Genomic DNA, 19,533 nt, shown 5'->3' with positions numbered 1-19,533 from the left:
CTCCAGGGAGTGGGGTTCCCAGGATTATGAACCCCAGCAGGTAGGTCTGGAAGGGTCTCTCCAGGTCACAGCTGAAGTCTCCTCCTTCCCTGACTACCCAGTGCAATGCAGACAGACGCCCTGCCTGGCCCCCAGTGCCACGATCTTTTCCAGAGGCCCTGACTGTGCCCTTCACGGTGGGATGCTTACCATCGGGAACCAGACGAGACATCTACCTGGTGCCTGCCTGTCTCCTGCTGGTCCCTGAGCTCTGTGAGAGCACAGATGGGCCTGCAGTGGCCACACTGTGTTCCCAACACCCGGCACAGGCCCTGGGGCGTTGTCAGCCATTCCCCAAGACCGCCTGCTGCGGTGTCCTTTCCCAGGATGGATGCCCCAGCATCCTCTCCCGTGCCTCCCGGCTCCCCCTCCTCCTGCCCTGCTATGCTGATGCAGCCTACTGGGCCTTGCTTTGAAGCATAGGGTGGCAGTACCTGGCATACAGTAGGTGCTCAATGAACGCTGCGTCCTATTACTGAATGAGTGAGGGAGTATGTCGTCCAGATCACCCACCCTGGCCTGGGACACTGGCAGGTGCCTGGTGGCAGTCAAGAGGAAGGCATGGCTGAGGCTCTAAGAACTCATACCCTAGTTCAGAGTCCTTTTTACGCACCGGGCACACACGGTTTGTGGCCCCGCTGTGGCTGGTAGAGGCCTGTCCACTCTGTCGTCCCCGAATGGGCGAAGGTTGCTGCCCGGCAAGGACAGGGGTCTGGCGGTCACAAGCAGGAGACAGAAGGGAGGTGATCTACCTGAAGGCCGGGTTCACAGAAGAAAAGCGAAGGTTGTTGCTGGGAAGACACAGCTAGGAGAGAGCAAAAGCAGGCCTCTCGGCCTCTCCTGCGAGCAGCTGGCGCTCTGCAAACACCGGAGCCAGCGCCAAAGGACGTGAAGGGGGGAGGGGGGCTGTCGAATCGCCAACCTCCGCGGGGAGCGGGAAAGCGGAGCCTAGCATAGGCCCTGGGACGTCAGGAGGCACCGCGCGGGTCCGCACGGAAGAGTAGCAGCTCCCGCCAAAACGAGAGCTACAAAACGTTGCTGGAGAGCTTATTTAAAGGCCATAAATTAAAACACTTTACAGTTAGGATACCCGGCCCCCCACCCACCCCGTAAACTTACTTTTGACATAACTTTCTAGACAGCCACGTAAAAAAAAAACCTCCAAAAGTCACATCTACTTTGAATGTATTTTATCACCTCTAAAATCCTCATATGTTGACCAACTTTACCGCCCAAGAGCCTCCTTGAAGCCGCAGAGGCTCGTGGGCGCAATATGCAAAAGAAACCCAGGCCAGACGCAGCCCCGCCCCTCGATGCTCCCTAGCCGGGCGCCAGGCCTGTGGGCGGGGCCGCCGCGGGCCAGCCGCCGGCATCCCAGCGTTCCCCGCGGGCGCAGGTTGGCCACTCTTGCCGGCACGGCGACTCGCTGGCGTCAGCTGGGGAGCGGAGGCGGAAGATGGCGGCGGCGGCCCGGCGGCCGTGAGTAGCGCGGCGGCGGCTGCGGCTTTGGGGACGGCCGATGGCGGCCGGAAGGCGCCCTCGGGGACCCACGGGCCGATAGGGGGCGACGCGGGGCGGCATGTCGGAGCAGGCGGCGCCCGGGGCCCCGGGGCCCGGGCCCAACGGCGGCGGCGCCGGCGCCGGCCCGGCCCCCGCACGCGGGCCTCGCACTCCCAACCTCAACCCCAACCCTCTCATCAACGTGCGCGACCGGCTCTTCCACGCGCTCTTCTTCAAGATGGCTGTCACCTACTCGCGCCTCTTCCCGCCTGCCTTCCGCCGTCTCTTCGAGTTCTTCGTGTTGCTCAAGGTGATCGCCGCCCCGACCCTTCACCCCGGCGACTAAACCCTCCCCCCGGACCCGTGACCTCTGACCCGGCTCGGGACATCGAGCCCCTCCCACCCAGAGGCGTAGACCCGGACCGCCCCGTTGGGCTCCTTCCTTTCAGGCTTCCACCCTTGCCCCTCTGCCCAGAGACTTCCACCCGGGAAGGCTCGAGTCTTACCCCATTAGTGGCCCCGATCCCAAACTCATTCCAAGCCCTCTCCAGGCGCACGCCACTCCTGGCCTCGCCCTTCCCCGCGTCCCCTACCTCCCGAGGCCTACAGCCGGGGAGCCCGGCCCTGACCTGCCAGGGACTTCCTCCTAGCAACGTGACCCATGGCCCTGCGCCTGGGATCCTCAGCCCGGGATGACCCCCGACCCCACCCTCCCATCCTGGCCTGGGCCAGAACCTCAGACTGGAGGGATTCCAGGCCCCACCGCCACTGCCCCCCTCCCAGGACACACCCCCAGACCCACCTTCACCGGAAGCTGTCCCCTCTTCTGTCTCTTCCCGGCTCGGGACCTTCTGCTTGCCCCCACCCGGATTCTCCCCTCTCTGAACCTCTTTGGGGAATGTGACCTAGATGAGGTCACATTCACCAGCGTTAGTGGCAGAGTCCCAGCGGGTGGTGCTGCTTATGGCTTAATAAGGGGCCGCCCGTCAACCTCCCTGGGTTGGTAGAACTTTCAGCTGTGAGGGCAGCTCAGGGAGGACAGGCATTGCTTTGGGTCCCTCCAAGAAGGGGTCTCACTCAGGTGACAGCTGAGGCCCTTCAGAGAAGGAGCCCACTGGGTGCCAAGGTTCTGGGATCCTGAGCAGAAGAGTGGCCCCTGTTGGCCTGCTGAGTCTGGGGGAGTAGAGAAGTGGCTGTTTGGTTTCATCTCCCCTTGGAGCGCTGCCGTGCAGGGCCTGGGGATGGTGCAGAAGGGGGCTGACCCTGCTGGTTTAGGCACACGAGATGCGCCTGGGCCAGGTTGGTCAGGAGCCTGCAGCCCTTTTGGGTTCAGTGGAAAAAGCGCAAGCTTGGCCGTCCTACAGGCCTGGGTGTGGGTCCTGGCTCTCCCACAGTCTCGGGGAAGCCCCTAATCCCCCAGTCTCAAGTCTGCGATAATGACTGATGCTCCTGGCCTCCCGATGCTGAGTGGAGCTGGCTTTCCCACAGCCCCCAGGATGGCAGGTGTCTCCTCAGGCACGTGGCTTGGGCCCTGGAGGATGACTGAATCAGGATTCCTTTATCCTGGACCTACGGACGCCTGGAATGTGGACAGAAGCCTCTGTGGGTGTGATCTCCTCGGGTGTCCACGCCACACACTCAGAAGGCGTCACTGTGTCTGGCGGTCGAGCCTTTGTCATTTGAGGGTGTTCCCTGTGTGAGGTGGAACCCCGTCCTCAGCCTCCTCAAGAGCAGGTCCCGGAGCCTCAGCTTTGTCCCCCCACTTCCCGCTTTACCAGGGGACCAGGTGACTGGGAGGCCGGGCAGCTGGCCTCTCGGTTTAGGCAGTGTCCCTGGTGCAGGTGGTCAGATCGGCCAGGCCGCTCTCAGCCCCCAAGCTCTGCTGCCTAGACTGAGCTGCAGCTCAGGAGGACCCTTGTTCCCTGCAAGCCCACCTGGCCTCTGGTGCCTTGGGTTTTGCTGAGGCTGCCTCAGGTTCCAGAAAGCTCTGCCCCGCTGCTTGCTGCCTGCCGGCTTCCTGCCTTCACGCTGCCAAGATCACGTTCCCCTCCTGGACTTCCTCACACTTGCCTCTTCCTGGGGCGCCTGTGCACTAAGTTCACTGCCGGGCGTGAGCCAGCCGGGCCGCTCGTCCCTCTGCTGGGTCTTGGGTTATTTTGGGGACTAGTGTCCAGTGCCAGCTCCTGGGAAGCAAGAAGTGGTGGCCGGGACCTCTCGGGAGACCCCCCGCCAGCCCATCTTCCACTTTTGTTGGTTTTCCTGGCATTGAGGCCAGCCAAGACCACTGAGTCCTGGAGCAGTGGGTTTGAGGTACCCAGGCCCGGCCGAGTGGACTCGGGACCCTGGGCAGCCTAGCCTTGCAGCCGCTGAGCAGACACCCGCGGGGTGAGGGGCTCTGAACATGCGCCTTTGCCATTCACTCCCTCTGGAGAACGGGGGTAACGGGGTGCCCCTTGAGCAGTCCCCTTGGGGGTTACAGAGAGGACGTGCGTGGAGCAGCCCAGGGCCCCTGCTCTGAGTGAAGGTGTTCTCTGTGTCGCCTCTGCAACCAGTCTGGGCCCCAGGGCAGCGGGCAGTGGGCAGGGCAGGGTCTGTGTTACATCAGGCAGCCTGAGGCTGTGGGGAGTGGTGTGTGCAAAGGCCTTGGAGCTGGTGGAGCAGGAAGGCAGCACAGAGGCCAGGTGGAGGGCAGGAAGGGCCTGGACAGAACTCCTGAAATCTGGGACAGGAAAAATAGGCAGGGCTGCTGGGTGCCTGGGTGGGCCCGCGTGGATGGGCCTGTCCTGTGTGTCCAGCGATATGTCTTAGGGAGCCAAAGCCCCGTCTACCAGCGTGTTCCATGAAGGGGAAACAGGACCAGGTCTGGGCAGCCTCGTCAAGTGGGGCGAGAGGCTCCGGGCCCACCTCTAGGGACCCACCTGCATGCTCAAGGGCAGTGGACCCCACCTGGGGTCTTGGGTCAAGGGAGGACACTGATGAGGCAGACCCCTGTGAGGGGTGCTGGAGAGGGCACCAGGGTGACAATGGGGTCTTGGGGGCCAGTCAGCGAGGTCATGGGCATTGGTGCCACCAATGTGCCCCTCCTCTCGGGACCCAGCTGCCCCTGCTTGGTGCATCTTCCAGGTTTAACTCCTGCTTCCATCCCTCATGGCTGTGGCCTTTGTGCCTCAGTTTCCTCTTCTGCCACCTAGGGGTGATGGCAGGTGCATGTGTCGCCCGGGGACACGCCTGGGCAGCCACTGGCATCAGGCCACACTGTGTGTCAGTGCTTCTCATGGTGTCTCGGCACGTTGTACAGTGTTGTCCTTTTGGCTCAGAGGGGATGGTGCCCTGACACAGGTGCTTCTGCTGGACACCTGGGCCTGGAGAGCACGGCCAGGGCTGTGGGTCAGCTCTCTGATCACATCTGGCTGCCGTGGTGGGTCCCACACCATCATGACCCCTGCCGCCAGCTCAGCGGTCCTCAGACATGGTGTTGGGGAGAGGGGCTGGGGGTCCCAGGTACGCTTAGCCTGTGGCCACATCTCAGGGCCCTCTTGCAGACTGGCCCGTGGGAGGCTCTGCAGACCTGTGGGGCCTCAGCTGGCTTCCCACACTGCCTGCCCCCCAGGCAGAGTCCCCGCCATACTCTCAGTCTCTGCCCTGAGCCCAAGGCCTGGGGCTTGGGGTGTGTCTGCTTACATCTTAGCAATGCTCTAATCCCATCCGCACCCCCCTCCCCCCCCCCCAGTGCTCTTGGCTTGCAGGCAGTTCACGTTGGCCAAGAGAAGGTATTGGAACTCACACAGCTGAGAAGTTGGAGTGTGGGGGGGGGTGCCCCTTCAGTTTCAGGAACAGCTGGATCCAGGACCTCAGCGGTATGTGGGGCATCTCTCCACTCTTCATCCCTTCAAGTCACAGCCACAGGGGCCAGGCTGGGACTGGAGAGGGTGCTGTGCTGGCCCAGCCTTTGTCCAGCCTGCAGGGCGAGCTCCACTGGGGAGGCCAGGCAGTCCATGGGCCACCTATGGGGCTCGTGGCAGGGTGTGGAAAGGATGAGGTGCTGGTGGCTGTGCGGCCACGGGCAGTTAACCACACCCCTGAGTGTCAGCATCCCGCCAGAGGACAAGGAAGGACCTTGGGCTCTGGTCTATTATCCGGGTGTTTCTGGCTGTGGTTTCATCCCACACAGTGGGGGACTAGTGTGGGACCAAGTGCGTGGTCGGGGCGTGTCAAAGGCTGTGCCACCCCCAACTCCCATCTTTGCCAGGGCAGCAGGCAAGCACCCCACTGGGTTAGCCAGGCCCTCGGGCCCTTTCCCCAAGAGGTGGGTGAGTGGGTGGAACACACAGGAGTGGTATGTCCAGGTTGGGATGCTGACATGCGTCTCCTGGGGCCCCATGAGAGGCACAGCGCTGTGAAGCTCTCTCCTGGGCACCGTGGACATCAGGACTGGGGCATCCTAGGCACTGGGGGGGTGTGGAGGAGCCACCTTGGACCCACTTACTTAATGCCAGGAGCCCCTCAGGTATGACAACCACTGATGCCCCAAGATGTGGCCCCGTGGCTCCTGGGGCCTGTTCACAGATGAGAAAACTGCCCCTCAAAGAGACAGATCCAGCAGGCCCTGCTACAATGCCGATGGCCTGGCTGAGAAGGCCGGCTGTGTTCAGCAGCTGCCAGTCCTGGAGGGTGTGGGTGCAGCGGGCGCCCCAGCCTCAAGGGAGGCTGTATTTAGCTGGTGAGGTCTGGGCTCTGAGGATGAGGGAGCAGCTGGTTGGCGGCCCCCTGTGCTCTGTAGGTCCCTGTCAGGAGGGCCCAAGCCCAGCTTGGGCCATCCCTGGGTGAGGGTCCAGCGGGTGCCCAAGATACACTCAGGACGTGCCCGAGCCCCCGGGGCCCAGGCTGCTTGGGGTCTGGTGTGCTGGGTAGGGTCCCGCAGGTGGGAGGCAGGGACGTGGGCAGCTTACCTGCTGCCCGCCCCCCGCCCCCCCAGGCCTTGTTCGTGCTCTTCGTCCTGGCCTACATCCACATTGTCTTTTCCCGCTCGCCCATCAACTGTCTGGAGCACGTGCGGGACAAGTGGCCGCGAGAAGGCATCCTGCGCGTCGAGGTGCAGCACAACTCGAGCCGCGCGCCCGTCTTCCTGCAGTTCTGTGATGGCGGCAGCCACGGCAGCTTCCCTGGCCTGGCCGTGGAGCCGGCCGGCCTGGAGCTGGAGGAGGAGGAGGAAGAGGAGGAGCTGACCATGGAGATGTTTGGGAACAGCTCCATCAAGGTGAGCTGGCTGGGAGGGCTGCACAGACCCGAGGCCTGAGGCCCTCCCCGGCTGCTGGAAATGTGCCTGACCTGCAGGCCCTGGCACTTGGCCATATGGCTACTCTTGCTACTCTTGCTCTGGTGGCCTCAAGGCAGAACAAAAGGCTGTGTCCCAGCTGTCACCTGAAAGGGACTGGCCTACTTCTGGGGTGCCAAGGGCAGAGATAGCCGAGGAGACCCCCAGAGGCTCCAGGCCCAGAACTCTGGGCGGGCCCTGGCCTTCCCAGATGACGGAGCTGCTGCAGAGATGGTAGGGACCCTGTCACTGGAGGGAGGGAGGTGCTTGGGCAGCCAGAGCCCAGGGTCCCATGGCCCACTGACCCCTGCCCCTACTCTGCAGTTTGAGCTGGACATCGAGCCCAAGGTGCTCAAGCCACCGGGTGGCCCCAAGGCCCTGAACGACAGCCAGGACTTCCCCTTCCCTGAGACACCCGCAAAAGGTAGGCTCACTCACTGGGGCTAAAAGCCCAGGGCCCCAGGCAGGCCTGCTGTCCCTCGCCCTCCCCGGGCAGAGAGGCCCTGCAGGCTGACCTGGCCTGTCCCCGCCCACAGTGTGGCCACAGGACGAGTACATCGTGGAGTACTCGCTGGAATACGGCTTCCTGAGGCTGTCACAGGCCACGCGGCAGCGGTTGAGCATCCCCGTCATGGTGGTCACCCTGGGTGAGTGTCAGTCCTGGACCAAGTTTGGGCCCCTTTCTCCCAGATCTCAGGGTCTCCTCCTGGGAGAGGGACTGGGTGGGGGGTAACCCCGAAGCATTGAGTCCGAGGTCTGCGGGCTATCCCTGGACCATTCGTCCAGGCCTGCCAGTTACAGCCTGCTTGGGGTGAGGCTGGGCAGGGGCTACCCCACTCCCAGAAATGAAGGTCTGGCCTTCCTGGGGCCTCAGACAGGCCTGGGGCTGGTGGGGGCCTGGCCGGGTCCACGTCCCTGTCACGGTCCCGCCCACAGACCCCACGCGGGACCAGTGCTTCGGGGATCGCTTCAGCCGCCTGCTGCTGGCCGAGTTCCTGGGCTACGACGACATCCTCATGTCCAGTGTGAAGGGCCTGGCCGAGAACGAGGAGAACAAGGGTATGTGGGGGCCCAGGGATGGGGACCCGGGGCGCGGCCCGGGGCGCCTGCTCAGTGTCTCCTGCGCAGGCTTCCTGCGCAACGTGGTGTCCGGGGAGCATTACCGCTTCGTGAGCATGTGGATGGCCCGCACGTCGTATTTGGCCGCCTTCGTCATCATGGTCATCTTCGTGAGTGCTCTGGGGCGGGGCGGGGCAGGGGTGGGTCCAAGGAGGGCACCAGCCCGGGGCTGGAGGATGAGGGGCAGGGCAGCCCCTCCAGCAGGCGTCACACTGCCCCGCTTGCAGACCCTGAGCGTGTCCATGCTGCTGCGCTACTCCCACCACCAGATCTTTGTCTTCATTGGTGAGTGTCCCTGCTGGTCAGCCCCCTCCCCCCTCCCCCTGCCGGGTGCCTCACCCGGTCTGCCCGCCCGCCGCCCTGTCCTGCAGTGGACCTGCTGCAGATGCTGGAGATGAACATGGCCATCGCCTTCCCCGCGGCGCCGCTGCTGACCGTCATCCTGGCCCTTGTGGGTGAGGACCCCACTCCCACACCTGATGCCCTGGCCCTGCCTGGCCTGTTGCCCACCCGCCGCAACCAGCTTGCTGCCCGTCTCCTGCAGGGATGGAAGCCATCATGTCCGAGTTCTTCAACGACACCACCACGGCCTTCTACATCATCCTCATTGTGTGGCTGGCTGACCAGTATGACGCCATCTGCTGTCACACCAACACCAGCAAGCGGCACTGGCTTCGGTGGGCACCAGGGTCCCTGGGGTCCGGGGCGGGCTCAGCCAAGTGGCAGCGCCTCACCGTTCCCCTCACAGGTTCTTCTACCTGTACCACTTCGCCTTCTACGCCTACCACTACCGCTTCAACGGCCAGTACAGCAGCCTGGCCCTTGTCGCCTCCTGGCTCTTCATCCAGGTGAGGCGGCTGTCCCTGCGACTGCCTGGCCCCGGGGCCCGGCCCACTGGGGATGCCACGGAGGAGGGGGCTCTGGCTCTGGGCTCTTGCCTGACCTGATGCCTCCCCCCGCAGCATTCCATGATCTACTTCTTCCACCACTATGAGCTGCCTGCCATCCTGCAGCAGATCCGCATCCAGGAGATGCTGCTGCAGGCCCCGCCGCTGGGCCCCGGCACCCCCACGGCGCTGCCGGATGACCTCAACAACAATGGAGGTGCCCCGGCCGCCACCCCCGACTCTGCCGGCCAGCCCCCTGCCCTGGGCCCTAGCTTGCAGGGTGCCGGCGGGGGCCCCGGGCCTGTGGCTGAGGCACCCAGTTCCTTGGTGGCCGCGGCGGCCTCGGTGGCTGCTGCAGCCAGTGGTGACCTGGGTTGGATGGCAGAGACGGCCGCCATCATCACAGATGCCTCCTTCCTATCTGGCCTGAGCGCCTCCCTCCTGGACCGGCGGCCGGCAATCCCCCGGGCTGCCCAGGACAGTACCCCCCAAAGCGACTCCCCGGGGCCTGACACAACCCCTCAGGCTGCCAGGGTGAGTGGGCGTAGCCTTGCATCCATGGCCCTGGTGGATGCACCCTCGGAAGTCGGCTCCTGAGCCCTGGGCAGCTGACTGCCTCTCTCCCTGGCTGTGCAGGCCAGCTGGGTATGACCTGGCTGGAGCCTCCCGGGATCAGGGGGGCTGTCCCTGGTGGTTCTGGGACTGCCCAGCCTGCCTTGGGTGGTGAGAGGGTCCACCAGGTTTGCTTGGAGGCGGGCTTCTCTCCCCCAGGCCGTGGGGCCTGTCTGCAGCCTGTCCCTGTTTATGGTGGGCTTCCTTCGCCAGCAAATCAAGACAGACCAATGAGCCTGGTGGGAGAGGGGGCGGGGGCTTTGCAGAAGATTCTGGAAGGGGCTGGTGAAAGGTCGGGAGCGAGCTGTCCCAGGGGCAGAGCGGGCAGGTCTCTGAGCAAGGTGAACTTGGGTGGAGATGGCTCAGCTGGTGCTCCGTCGTGCGCAGTGCCTTTCCACGACCGCCCTCACATGCCCGGGCTGGGGTCCCAGGAAGGTCCGGCTCACACCTCAGCCACAGGGATGGCCGGGCACCAACATGGAAGGCAGCCACAGGCGTCACCTCACCCTTCTCGGGGTGGTAGCTGGCAGGCAGCCCAACCCACTCGGTGAGGAATGCAGAAGAGCGCCCATTCCACTCTATTTAATTGCAGTGTACAAAACGGTGTTTGTATATAGAATAAACTGTCTGTTGACATTGTCTAGGCCAGCGTCTGTGTGGCGGGGCTGCGGGGAGGGGGCCCACCTTCCAGTGGGTGGGGGCCCCTCGGAGCAGGTGGAGCCACTGGAACTGAGCTCCGGGTCCCTCCTCACCCTCACTGGGCAGCCCCACTTGATTCTACACAGGCCTGGAGCGGGTGGCAGGGCTGCTCGCCGGCGCTGTCCCCGAGCTGGGCAAGGAGCTCTCTGTGCCGCACCAGTGCTTGGCGGAGCCGCTCGCGTGCACCCTCGATGTGTCGCTCCAGCTCCTCCAGCTCCTCCAGCTCCTCCAGCTCCCCAGGATGCGGGCCTTCCGAGGTCAGCTCAGTGGGCAGGCGGCCGTTGGGGCAGAGCCGGATGGGGTCCCCAGGCGGCCTGGCCTCATCCACATCCACGTCTGGTGGGTCAGCAGCCACGACTGGCTCCAGCAGGAAGCGCACGTGACGCTCCCTTGCCACAACCTGGTGCACCCGTGTCCAGCTTCCCGGGCCCGCGGGGGCAGCCAGCATGTCCCGCCGAGTCTCCTCAGGGTCCCTGGAGATGGGTGGGGCTGAGCAGCCGCATCCTACCCACGGCCCTCCTCTGCCCTCTAGGCTTAGGGTGTCTCAAGAGGCCACAGGTGGTGTGGACCCAGTGGCTGGCTTGGGGGCAAGTGCCAGAGCTGGTGGGGTGGGGAGTGACCCCCCAGGGATGCTTACCTTGGCTCGGGCTCTGGCTCCTCTTCCTTGGGCGGCTCAGCGTTGAGGGCGCGATGGATTCTCTAGGAGCCAAGACAGAGGTTGCATCGAGGTCGGGTCCGCGGGAGGCTGCCGTGCCCACCCACCTGTGTGGTCGCTCTCTCACCTGGCTGGTGTGCAGCCAGTACTGCAGCCTGTTGCCCCTGCGGATGCGGGGCAGCGCCAGGTGGTAGAAGACGTGCTCGCCTAGCGAGCTGAGCAGAGCACTGCCCAGGCCCAGGCAAAGCAGCACAAAGAGCCCTGAGAAGTGGTGGATGCCCATCTGGAGGGTCTACAGGCAGGACACAGGCACACAACCCTTCATGGTCGTGGCAGACACTTGGGGAGTCCTGGCCTTGGGTGGGGTGGAGGTCAGAGGTTGGGCAAGAGAGAAGGACCTGGGGCTGTGGAGCTGCACTGGAAGGCTAGGGCTCCATGTTCAGAACTCGGGTTTCATGGAAGAGAGGCCGGGCACTGGAGCTGGGGTTTCATGGGACAAATAGGAGTCCACAAAAGCAGGCCAATATGCACGAGCAGGGGTTGGCCACCTCAATGGGGGAGCAGGCAGGCCCAGGAACCCCAACGCCTACCCACCCCGCCGCGTCCCAGGCCCTGCCCCACCTCTGTAACGGCGAAGAGCCGCTTCCCACAAGGCACCATCTTGTACCACTTGTCATGCAGCAGGTCAATGAAGCCCGAGGACTTGTAGCGGCTGATGAACTCTGACAGGTTGGAGGTGAGCGGCGAATTCTGGGGGAGTCCAATGCCATAGCCTTGGGGAAATCGGGCGTTGGGTCGGGACCAAGCTAGACACGGCCCCAGAGGGGCTGTGCCCGCCTGAAGCCGGCAGTGGCTCCCCACTGCCCTAGTTCACTGATCCCAGGGGCCTCTCACCCTCGATGGCGAAAGGCTTGCCCACGGTCAGCAGCCTACAGTCGGCGTCGATGGACACCTCGTAATCCAGGAGCGCCTTGTCCATGATGAAGGCGTTGAGCCTGGGGGGGTCGCTCCTGCAGGGGCAGGGGCGGGGTGAGCGGGCCCGCGTCGCCCCGCCCCGCCTGGGCGCGCCCACCCCGCGGCCGCCTCACTTGAGCATGGCGACGCCCTGCGGCGTGGTGGGCGCGCTGTGGCGCCGCATGTGCGCGTGCATCTCTGGGAAGCTCTTCTTGATGTAGGCCTCGGCGCTGCTCTCCCACACGGTGCCGAAGCGGAAGCCCTGGGCCGGGTGGTGCAGCTGCGGGCCAGCGCCGGGTCAGCGCGGGGCCGCCCCAACCGCTGCCCAGCTCCCCCAGCCCAGCTCTGTCCCCCAGCCCGGACCGCCCAGGCTGATGGCTCTCAACCAGCCTCTCCCCTAGCCTGGCTGAAGCGGGTGGGGGTGGGGGTCCCCTGGGCATGGCAGGGGGTGGAGCAGCACCCCGGCTGCCCCCGCCCACGCCAAGAGCATCCCCAGTCATGACAAGCACAGACATCCCCAGACCTGGCCCAGTGTCCCCCGGGGGCAGTACTGCCCAGTTGAAAACCGCTGTTGTAAAACCCCCACATCCATCTCCAGGCAGACCTGGCCCTGAATGCCACAACTCCCACTGCCCTCTCAACGTCTCTCCTTAGGGTCCTCCAGGAAACCCAAGTTCACCACGTCCAAGACCCCCTCCTGAATTGCCCCCACACACACACACACCTTCCCACCGCAGTCAGGGCAGCTCGATTCTCCCTCCTCTGTTCCTCCCTGGCTCTCTCACCACCACCCGTCCATCTGCAGATCCTGTGGGCAATGCCTTCAGAACACCCTGAACCTGCCCACGGCTGGCACCTCTGCAGCCCTGACCCAGGCCCCCCCACCCCATCCCTCCTGGACCAGCAGTGTTCCCTCATCCCTGGTCTCTTGGGGTCACCCACTGATGGTGCAAACTCCTAACGCATAAGTGAGTGGCTGCTGAGGCCACACTGACCAGGGCCTCCTGATGGGGCTACAGCTCCTCCAAAAAGCCAGACCTAAGTCTGAAGCCTGTAGAGCAGGGCCGTCTAGAACGTTCTGGGAAGGGAAACACTCTGCACCTGTGCTGTTCTCCAGCGACTGTTGAGCGCTTACAATTAAATCAATTTAAAAAGAAGCACACGTGGCGAGTGACCAGCACAACGGACAGCAGGCATCTAGGTTTTATTACTGGTTTAGAGAGGACACTGGTGGGGCGGGGGCAGCAGAAGAGGCTAAAGTCCATTTGGGGATGTGATCGGCTAGATGCAAACACTGGGAGATGCTACGGGAAACACAACAAGACTATTTGTCCAACAAACAAATCTCTAGTGTAAAAAAAAGATGGACAAGGAAACTAGAGTCGAGTATCAAGATGCATGTTCCTGGGACAGACACTCCCTGTACTCCACCTGCCTCTTGTTTATAGAAACGTTTCCTCCTAGTCCTTACCCAATTTCCAGAGCATGAATCTAATCAGAGACATGAGAAAAACAGTCAAACGGGACAAAATAATGCTGGTTTAGCCATTTAACAAAGTCAAAGACCTTTAGTTCCTCCCTGATGGCTAGAGGGAATATTCTGAGCCACGTCCTTTGAGCTGTTTTGCAGAGGCTGAAACCACCACCAGGCGGAAGAAGTAAACTGCATGCTGCCCACCAGCACGTGGACCCCAAAACAATTGGAACCAGGGTGACGATGTTGACTCCTAATGACTTCACCACCAACCAATCCATGAGCTGATCACATGCCTCACAAACCCCCTCCATCATCCTGTCTTTAAAAACCTTTCCCTGAAGCTCGTCTGGGACTTCAGATCTTTTAAGCACTAGCTTCCTGGACTCCTTGCTGGGTACCTACAATAAACGCTGCACTTTCCTTGACCACAACCCAGGGTCAGTAGACTGGCTTTACTGTGCGCGGGTGAGCGGACCTGCGTTTGGTTCAGTTACAAAGAGGTTTCTACCGTCTGCCATGTCTGTGCATGTGTGATTAGGATCCTGATTCAAACAAACCATGGTGGGAAAAAAGACAACTGAGAAAATGGGTCCCCGATGTTTAAGTTCCCGGAATGTTCATGATGAAATGACAGGAGGCCTGGTGCGTAGATGAAACTAGCCAGGAATTGATTTTAGAACCAGGCAATGGGTTGATGCATGGTGGTCCTTGCTCCCTACTCGAGAATATGACAAGGTTTTAATTAGAAGAATATGTAGGCTGGGGCATGCCCTGCTCTGCCCACAGATGTCCAGGTCTCCTGGTGGAAGCTCCATCTCAGACAGAGCTGCTTTTGAGGCCTAGGTCCTCACACACCCACAGGCCCTGCACGGTCTGCTCTGTCCCCTCCCTACCCTCTCTTCCCTACTCTCCCTTCCTCCCTCTAGTTGCCCCAGCCACACAGGCCTCCTCAATGTTCCTCCAACACACCAGGCACAGTCCTGCCTCAGGGCCTTTGCAGAAGCTGCATCCTCTACCACATTCCTCCCTGATATCTCCATGAAAGTCACCCTGCCCTGAGGAATTCCTGATCCCCATTTGAGAAATTGTCCCTCCCCACTACTCCCCTTGTCCCCACCGGGCCTTATTTTCCTCCCTGGAACTTGATCACCATCTCACACATCACCCATTTTGCTTCTCTCTCTCGGTTCTTGTTAGCAATCCCACCTGTTTTGTCCCAGCTGAGTCCCCAGCGCCTGGAACACACAATACATGTTCGCAGGAGTGGATGCCTGCACTTGACTGGGTCTTGGGTGGGGACTGGGGTGAGTGGGTGGGTGACCTCCTCCTGGCTCTGAGCCCTGAGCCCCCGCAGCTGCCCACCTTGGGGTCGTGGATGCCTGACAGCTCCTCGAACGTCTTGTCCCCGACTATGACGGCAGCCAGGTTGGCGGTGTAGCTGGACAGCACAAGCAGACAGAAGATGGCCCACAGGTTCATGAGGAGGCGGCCCGTGGGGCACTTGGGCGTCTTGCTGAATGCCGTGCGTCCAAAAAGGATGGCGTAGCAGAGGCTGAGGGCGGAGGAGTAGGAGAACACGGTGCCCCGGTTCCGGTCTCGGGGTGTGAGGCCGTAGGGGCTGCGCCACTCATAGAGAGTGAGGAAGAGCGCGGTGAGGTGCAGGGCAGCGAAGACGCCCAGCCACATGGACCAGTGCAGCGGCCACATGAAGGCGCCAATGGGCGCGGCCGTGTCCCGCGCGCGCACCACGATGCCCAGGCTGGTGGAGAAGAAGGGGCTGCTGAAGTCCACCACCTGCGAGCGCGCCGAGTTGATGCTGAAGCTGGTGACCGCCATGTGGGCCCGGCCGGCCAGCAGGTCGCCCACCAGCCCGGTCCAGCGGCCGTCCCGCAGCGCCCCGTACTTGCCGTCGCCCACGATGTACAGCTGGAAGTCGAAGGGCGTGTCCTCCGCCAGGCGCTCCAGCAGGTCAATGCAGTAGCCATAGCAGCACCTGCGCAGGGCGCGGGGCACCGAGCCATTGGCCAGCGCGGTGAACAGCGCATCCAGGGCGGCCGAGTCGTTGGTGCCAGGGGCCAAGCACAGCTGCCCCGCCGGGCACTGCCCGTCCTCGTCCGTCTCACGGGTGAACACGAACGGGTGCTCCACCAGCGTCACCACGCGCAGCTTGGGCCGCGCCCGGGAGCCGGGCAGGGGTGGGGGCCGCGCAGCTGCGCCCCTTGGCTCCAGCTCCAGCCGCCCATCCTGCCAGCTGCCCACTGTGGCCCAGGCCGGGGCGCCCAGCGGATCCTGGTGAAGGCTCCACACCCGGAAGTGCCGGGAGATGTGCACCTGTGAGAAGCTGGTCACCCACACCGGCCCCGTGCGGCCCCAGAAGGACGTGTTGGCTAGGAACCTGGGGTGGGATGGGGGTGCATCAGGGCGGTGGAGGGATCCGTGGGCCAAGGTCAGATCCCTCCGCCTCGCCTCCCTGAGACACACCTGGCCCTGGGTCTCAGGGATGCTGCTGTGCCCCACTCCAGATCCCCTTCCCAGCTGGAGCACCCATGCCCTGGAGGTTGTGACAACGGCCCCGCCCGAAGCCAAGCCGAGGGCTGACTGCCCAGTTCAAACGCCCAGGTGGGGCTGTCTGCCCCCGGGGTGCTGTCCACCCACCAGAACTCCCCAGGATCAAGTGGAGACTCGCTTCCGCAGGCCTCACCCATTCCCTCCCCTGCCCTGCCTGCTTCTCCCAGAGCCCCCCGCCCCCAAAATCCCCTTCTTGGGCTCTGCTTTCCCCCACGATGGACAAACCGCCTGGCTTCTGAGGGCACAACGCCTGGCATACAGCAAGTGCCCAATAACATTGCCTTTTGCCACCCACAGTCAGAGGTGCCTTCCTGCAGCGGCGTCCGCGCTCACCGTGCCAAGAAGCGACCTGAGGACTCAGGCTCGGCCGGCTGCAGGTCATTGCAGTTGACCATGGTGGGGAGGAGGGCACGCTCCGGCCGCACACGGGCTGCATTGCCCAGCGCCCGGGCCACTAGTTCCACCGCGTCGTGGATGGCAGCCTCCAGTGGGGGCCGAGCCACCTCGCCCAGTGCCAGCAGCCCAGGCGGCAGGCCCTCGGTGGGCAGGGCCTTGGCGGGCAGTGGCGTGCCCAGCAGCCAGCGGGGCCTGGGGGGGCGCGACCTGCAGCACCTGACAGGCCCGGGTGGCGTCACAGCCCAGGAGTACTGCGATGGGTACCGGGGCTGTGCCCCGCGCCGACACACCCAGTGGGGCCAGGCGTGCCTGCAGCCCTCCACTATCGCCCGGGTCCGGCCGGCTTAGGTCCAGCACCAACGTCGGGTCCCGGCCTGCCCGGCTTGTCCAGAGGGCCACCAGGCTGCTGGGGTTCCGCATGCGGCAGAGCACCAGGCCAACGTCCTCCCAGGTGTGCGCCCGCAGCACAGACACCAGCACGTCAAGCAGCGTCTCCAGGGGGCTGGCCCAGTCCAGCTGCAGGTGAAACGGATTCTGGCAGAGAGGTGGTCACAGTTAGGGCTGGCAACCTCAATGTCCCGTCACACTCTTCCCAGCCCCATCAGCAGATGCTCAATAAATACATGTCACCTTGGTGACTGGACCTCATGCCTGCTTCTTCCCAGTCTCACCCCTGCTCTACACCATCTTGTGGCTCCCCATTGCCAGCAGCACAAAGCCCAGCCCTGGCCTGACGGTCAGGGCCTGTTCCCTTGGTTCCAGTCACCCTGAGGCTTTCTGAATTCTCCAGCTGGAATACCTTTTGCCATTTATTGCCAGCCAACTCCTACACATCCTTCAAAACCCAGCTCTCCTACCTCTCCTCTATTCAGACTTCCCAGTCAAGCCAGGGACTGAGGGGCTCCTTCTGTACCCCATGGCACCCAGAAAGTTCTCCTGGAAATGTTTTGAGTGTGAGAAGGATAAGAGAGCTTTGCCAGACACCTAAGGCAGGACATCTAAGGCAGGCAGTGTTGTCCGGGTGGGGTCAGGGTGCCGAGTGTTGGAGGACAAGCTGGGGGCTGCTGCTCAGTCCTGGGCGGGGCGCACGCCAGCACCCCCCCAAAAGGCTGACAGTTCCAACTACAGGGGTGCAGTTCCTAGAATCGGCTGCAGAGGGTGGCATAGGCCTGGATTTGGGTCCTGCATCTCTCCCACAGGGAGGGGTCAGTGACAAGGAGGATGAAAGAGACCCAAAAACTTCAAGAAAAAGACCTCAAGAAAAGGAAGTCCTAAAGGGTTAGTTTGGAGGAGGGAAGCCCCTCTCAGTCCCCATGTCCTGACATTGGGTCTCTCCCTGCTGGCCCTGGGAGGGGGTTCTTTCCCTGGGGCACAACAGGGTCTCCAGAGTTCTGCCAGTTACCCTTTCCTCCTCCTTATCCCATTCTCTACTTTTTCGGACCCAAATCTGTGCCTGGGGGTGGAATTTAGAAAACAATAAGCTCCAAGGACGAGGAGGGGGTGGAGGAGGAGAGGGGTTTGGAGTGACAGGGTAGCCCTGGGGACCTGAGAGGGCCATCAGGGAGGCTGTAGGGCGGGGCAAGCCTCGGCTCCCCCCAGGTGGGGTCTCTGGGAGGATCCTGGAAGAAGGACGATCTGGTGCCGCAGCCCTTGAAACAGCACGCGCTGGAGTTCCAGGAGGGAGACCCACTTCCTGGTCCCAGCACCCCCCCCCCCCCCCGGCCCTGCGCCTTGGGAACCGGGAGGTGCCCTCGGACCTGAGAATGGCGTGTAACGAGGGGAGCTCCAAATTCAGGGCCTAGAGGAGTGTCTTGTGGGATTCGCCATTAGGGGTCCAGGGCCGTCCCACGGGGTTCCCGCCTCCCATCCTGGGTCTCCGAGCTCCGGGGGCATCCGGGATCCAGGGGTCCAGGTCTCGCGATCCCAGGGCCCCCAGGCCTCTGTCATCCGGACTCCTAGTCTCCATGCATCCGGACTCCTGGGCATCCCCGGGGGCTCCTGCATCTAGGGTCCAGGAATCTGAGTCCTGTGCGTCCCAAGGACTCCGCTATCCGGACCCCTGGGACCCGCGCCCCAGGAGCGTCCCAGGACACCCCCCCCCATCCGGACCCGGGGAACCCGCGGGTCTTGTCCCGGTGTCCGCGCTTACCGGGGCGCCGAGGGGCGAGCGCGCCTCCCGCCGCAGCACGCTAAGCACCGGGGTCTCGGTGGCAGCCGCCAGGAAATGCAGCTGCAGCAGCTCGGGCCGCGCCTCGGGGAAGGCGAGCACGGCTGCCACGCCCGGCGCCGCCAGCGCCTGGCACAGGCCGCGGGCCAGCGAGGCAGGGTCGCGGGCGGGGGGCACGGCGGCCACCAGCTCCAGGCTCAGGTTGTGCGGCAGCCGCGGCGCCAGGGCGGCCCGGGCCAGGGCGGCGCGGGCGCGGGCGCGGGCTGCGGGTGCGCGGGGCAGCAGGGCGCCCAGGCGCACCGAGCCCCCCAGACGCGCCAGGACGCCGCACGGCTGCGGGTGGCTCCCGGCGGGCCCGGGTCCCAGAGCCAGCGCCAGGACGAGCCACAGCGCCCGCACAAACTCCATCCCAAAGTTGCCGGCGGGAGCCGCGGGGCGGAGCGGAGGGTGGCACCGCGGGAGGCGGGACCTCAGCCCGCCCCAGCCTCTCCCTGCCCCGCCCCCGCCAGGCCGGCGCCCATCCTTCCTGCCCCCGCCTGCCGACCAGCGCCCGTCCTTGCCCCATCCCGGTCCCCTAGTACCTAGCAACCCACTAAAGAGGAGTCACACCCACCACTCAGGGCAGGAAACCCAGGCTCGGATGGCTACACCATGTGGGGGCGGGGAGGGTGGGATCTAACCACTGCCCTTCCTGGTTCGGTGCCATGGGAGCTTCTCCCCATTCTGCAGATGAGGAAACCGAGGTTAGCACCAGGGAGGGATTTTGCATCAGAATCAGTCCCCGCTATCACCCGTATTCCACCCCAGGATTGCATTTCATCCCCCTGCCCCCAAGCCTGGGAATATTTCCCATTGCTCAATCAGGGAAACTAAGGCCCAGAAGGGGTTAGTTTCCCTCCACAGTCACAGAACAGCACCTCCCTCCAGAAAGCAGCATCGACCCAGACCGACCCATGAGTGTGCTCCAACATCGCTCACACCCTTGGGGAAACTGAAGCAGACACGTCTGATGGAAACCTCTAGGGCAGGTCTCCTGCCATCCAGCTGTGGGCAGGCAACTTAAGCCAGAGAACTCCTCTTTACCCTACAAGACCCAGTTCCAAATGCCCCTGCTTGAAAAATATTCCTGGCTTGTCACCCAGGAGG

The 19,533-nt window shown here is 63.5% G+C and overlaps 2 protein-coding genes across 4 annotated transcripts; one reads left to right on the top strand and one right to left on the bottom strand.

The window, feature by feature from the left end:
- The first annotated feature begins 1,479 nt into the window (after positions 1-1,479).
- On the top strand, positions 1,480-10,112 carry TMEM259 (transmembrane protein 259). 3 transcript variants are annotated; one of them, XM_031438087.2, is made up of 11 exons: positions 1,480-1,849; positions 6,515-6,796; positions 7,178-7,277; positions 7,390-7,500; positions 7,790-7,912; positions 7,982-8,082; positions 8,200-8,257; positions 8,347-8,427; positions 8,517-8,649; positions 8,721-8,820; positions 8,935-10,112. In XM_031438087.2, exons 1-11 carry the CDS (start codon positions 1,619-1,621, stop codon positions 9,454-9,456), a joined length of 1,842 nt encoding a protein of 613 aa, XP_031293947.2. In that variant the 5' UTR covers positions 1,480-1,618; the 3' UTR covers positions 9,457-10,112. The 3 variants fall into 3 exon arrangements, with proteins under 3 accessions (XP_031293947.2, XP_031293948.2, XP_031293946.2); XM_031438088.2 differs by having other exon boundaries at positions 1,481-1,849; positions 6,671-6,796; positions 8,344-8,427; XM_031438086.2 differs by having other exon boundaries at positions 1,481-1,849; positions 8,344-8,427.
- On the bottom strand, positions 10,039-18,796 carry GRIN3B (glutamate ionotropic receptor NMDA type subunit 3B). Its single transcript, XM_031438059.2, is given in 10 exon segments — positions 10,039-10,643; positions 10,808-10,869; positions 10,953-11,117; positions 11,447-11,598; positions 11,720-11,835; positions 11,914-12,059; positions 14,619-15,651; positions 16,158-16,420; positions 16,422-16,754; positions 18,370-18,796. Coding segments are annotated over 10 exon segments (3,114 nt in total). The 5' UTR covers position 18,796; the 3' UTR covers positions 10,039-10,225.
- Positions 18,797-19,533: the final 737 nt, after the last annotated feature.

Source organism: Camelus dromedarius, chromosome 27 (genome assembly GCF_036321535.1).
Source record: "Camelus dromedarius isolate mCamDro1 chromosome 27, mCamDro1.pat, whole genome shotgun sequence".
Classification (NCBI taxonomy): Eukaryota; Metazoa; Chordata; class Mammalia; order Artiodactyla; family Camelidae; genus Camelus; species Camelus dromedarius.
Note: the sequence above shows the minus strand (reverse complement) of the source record. Positions and strands in the feature narration are given on the sequence as shown.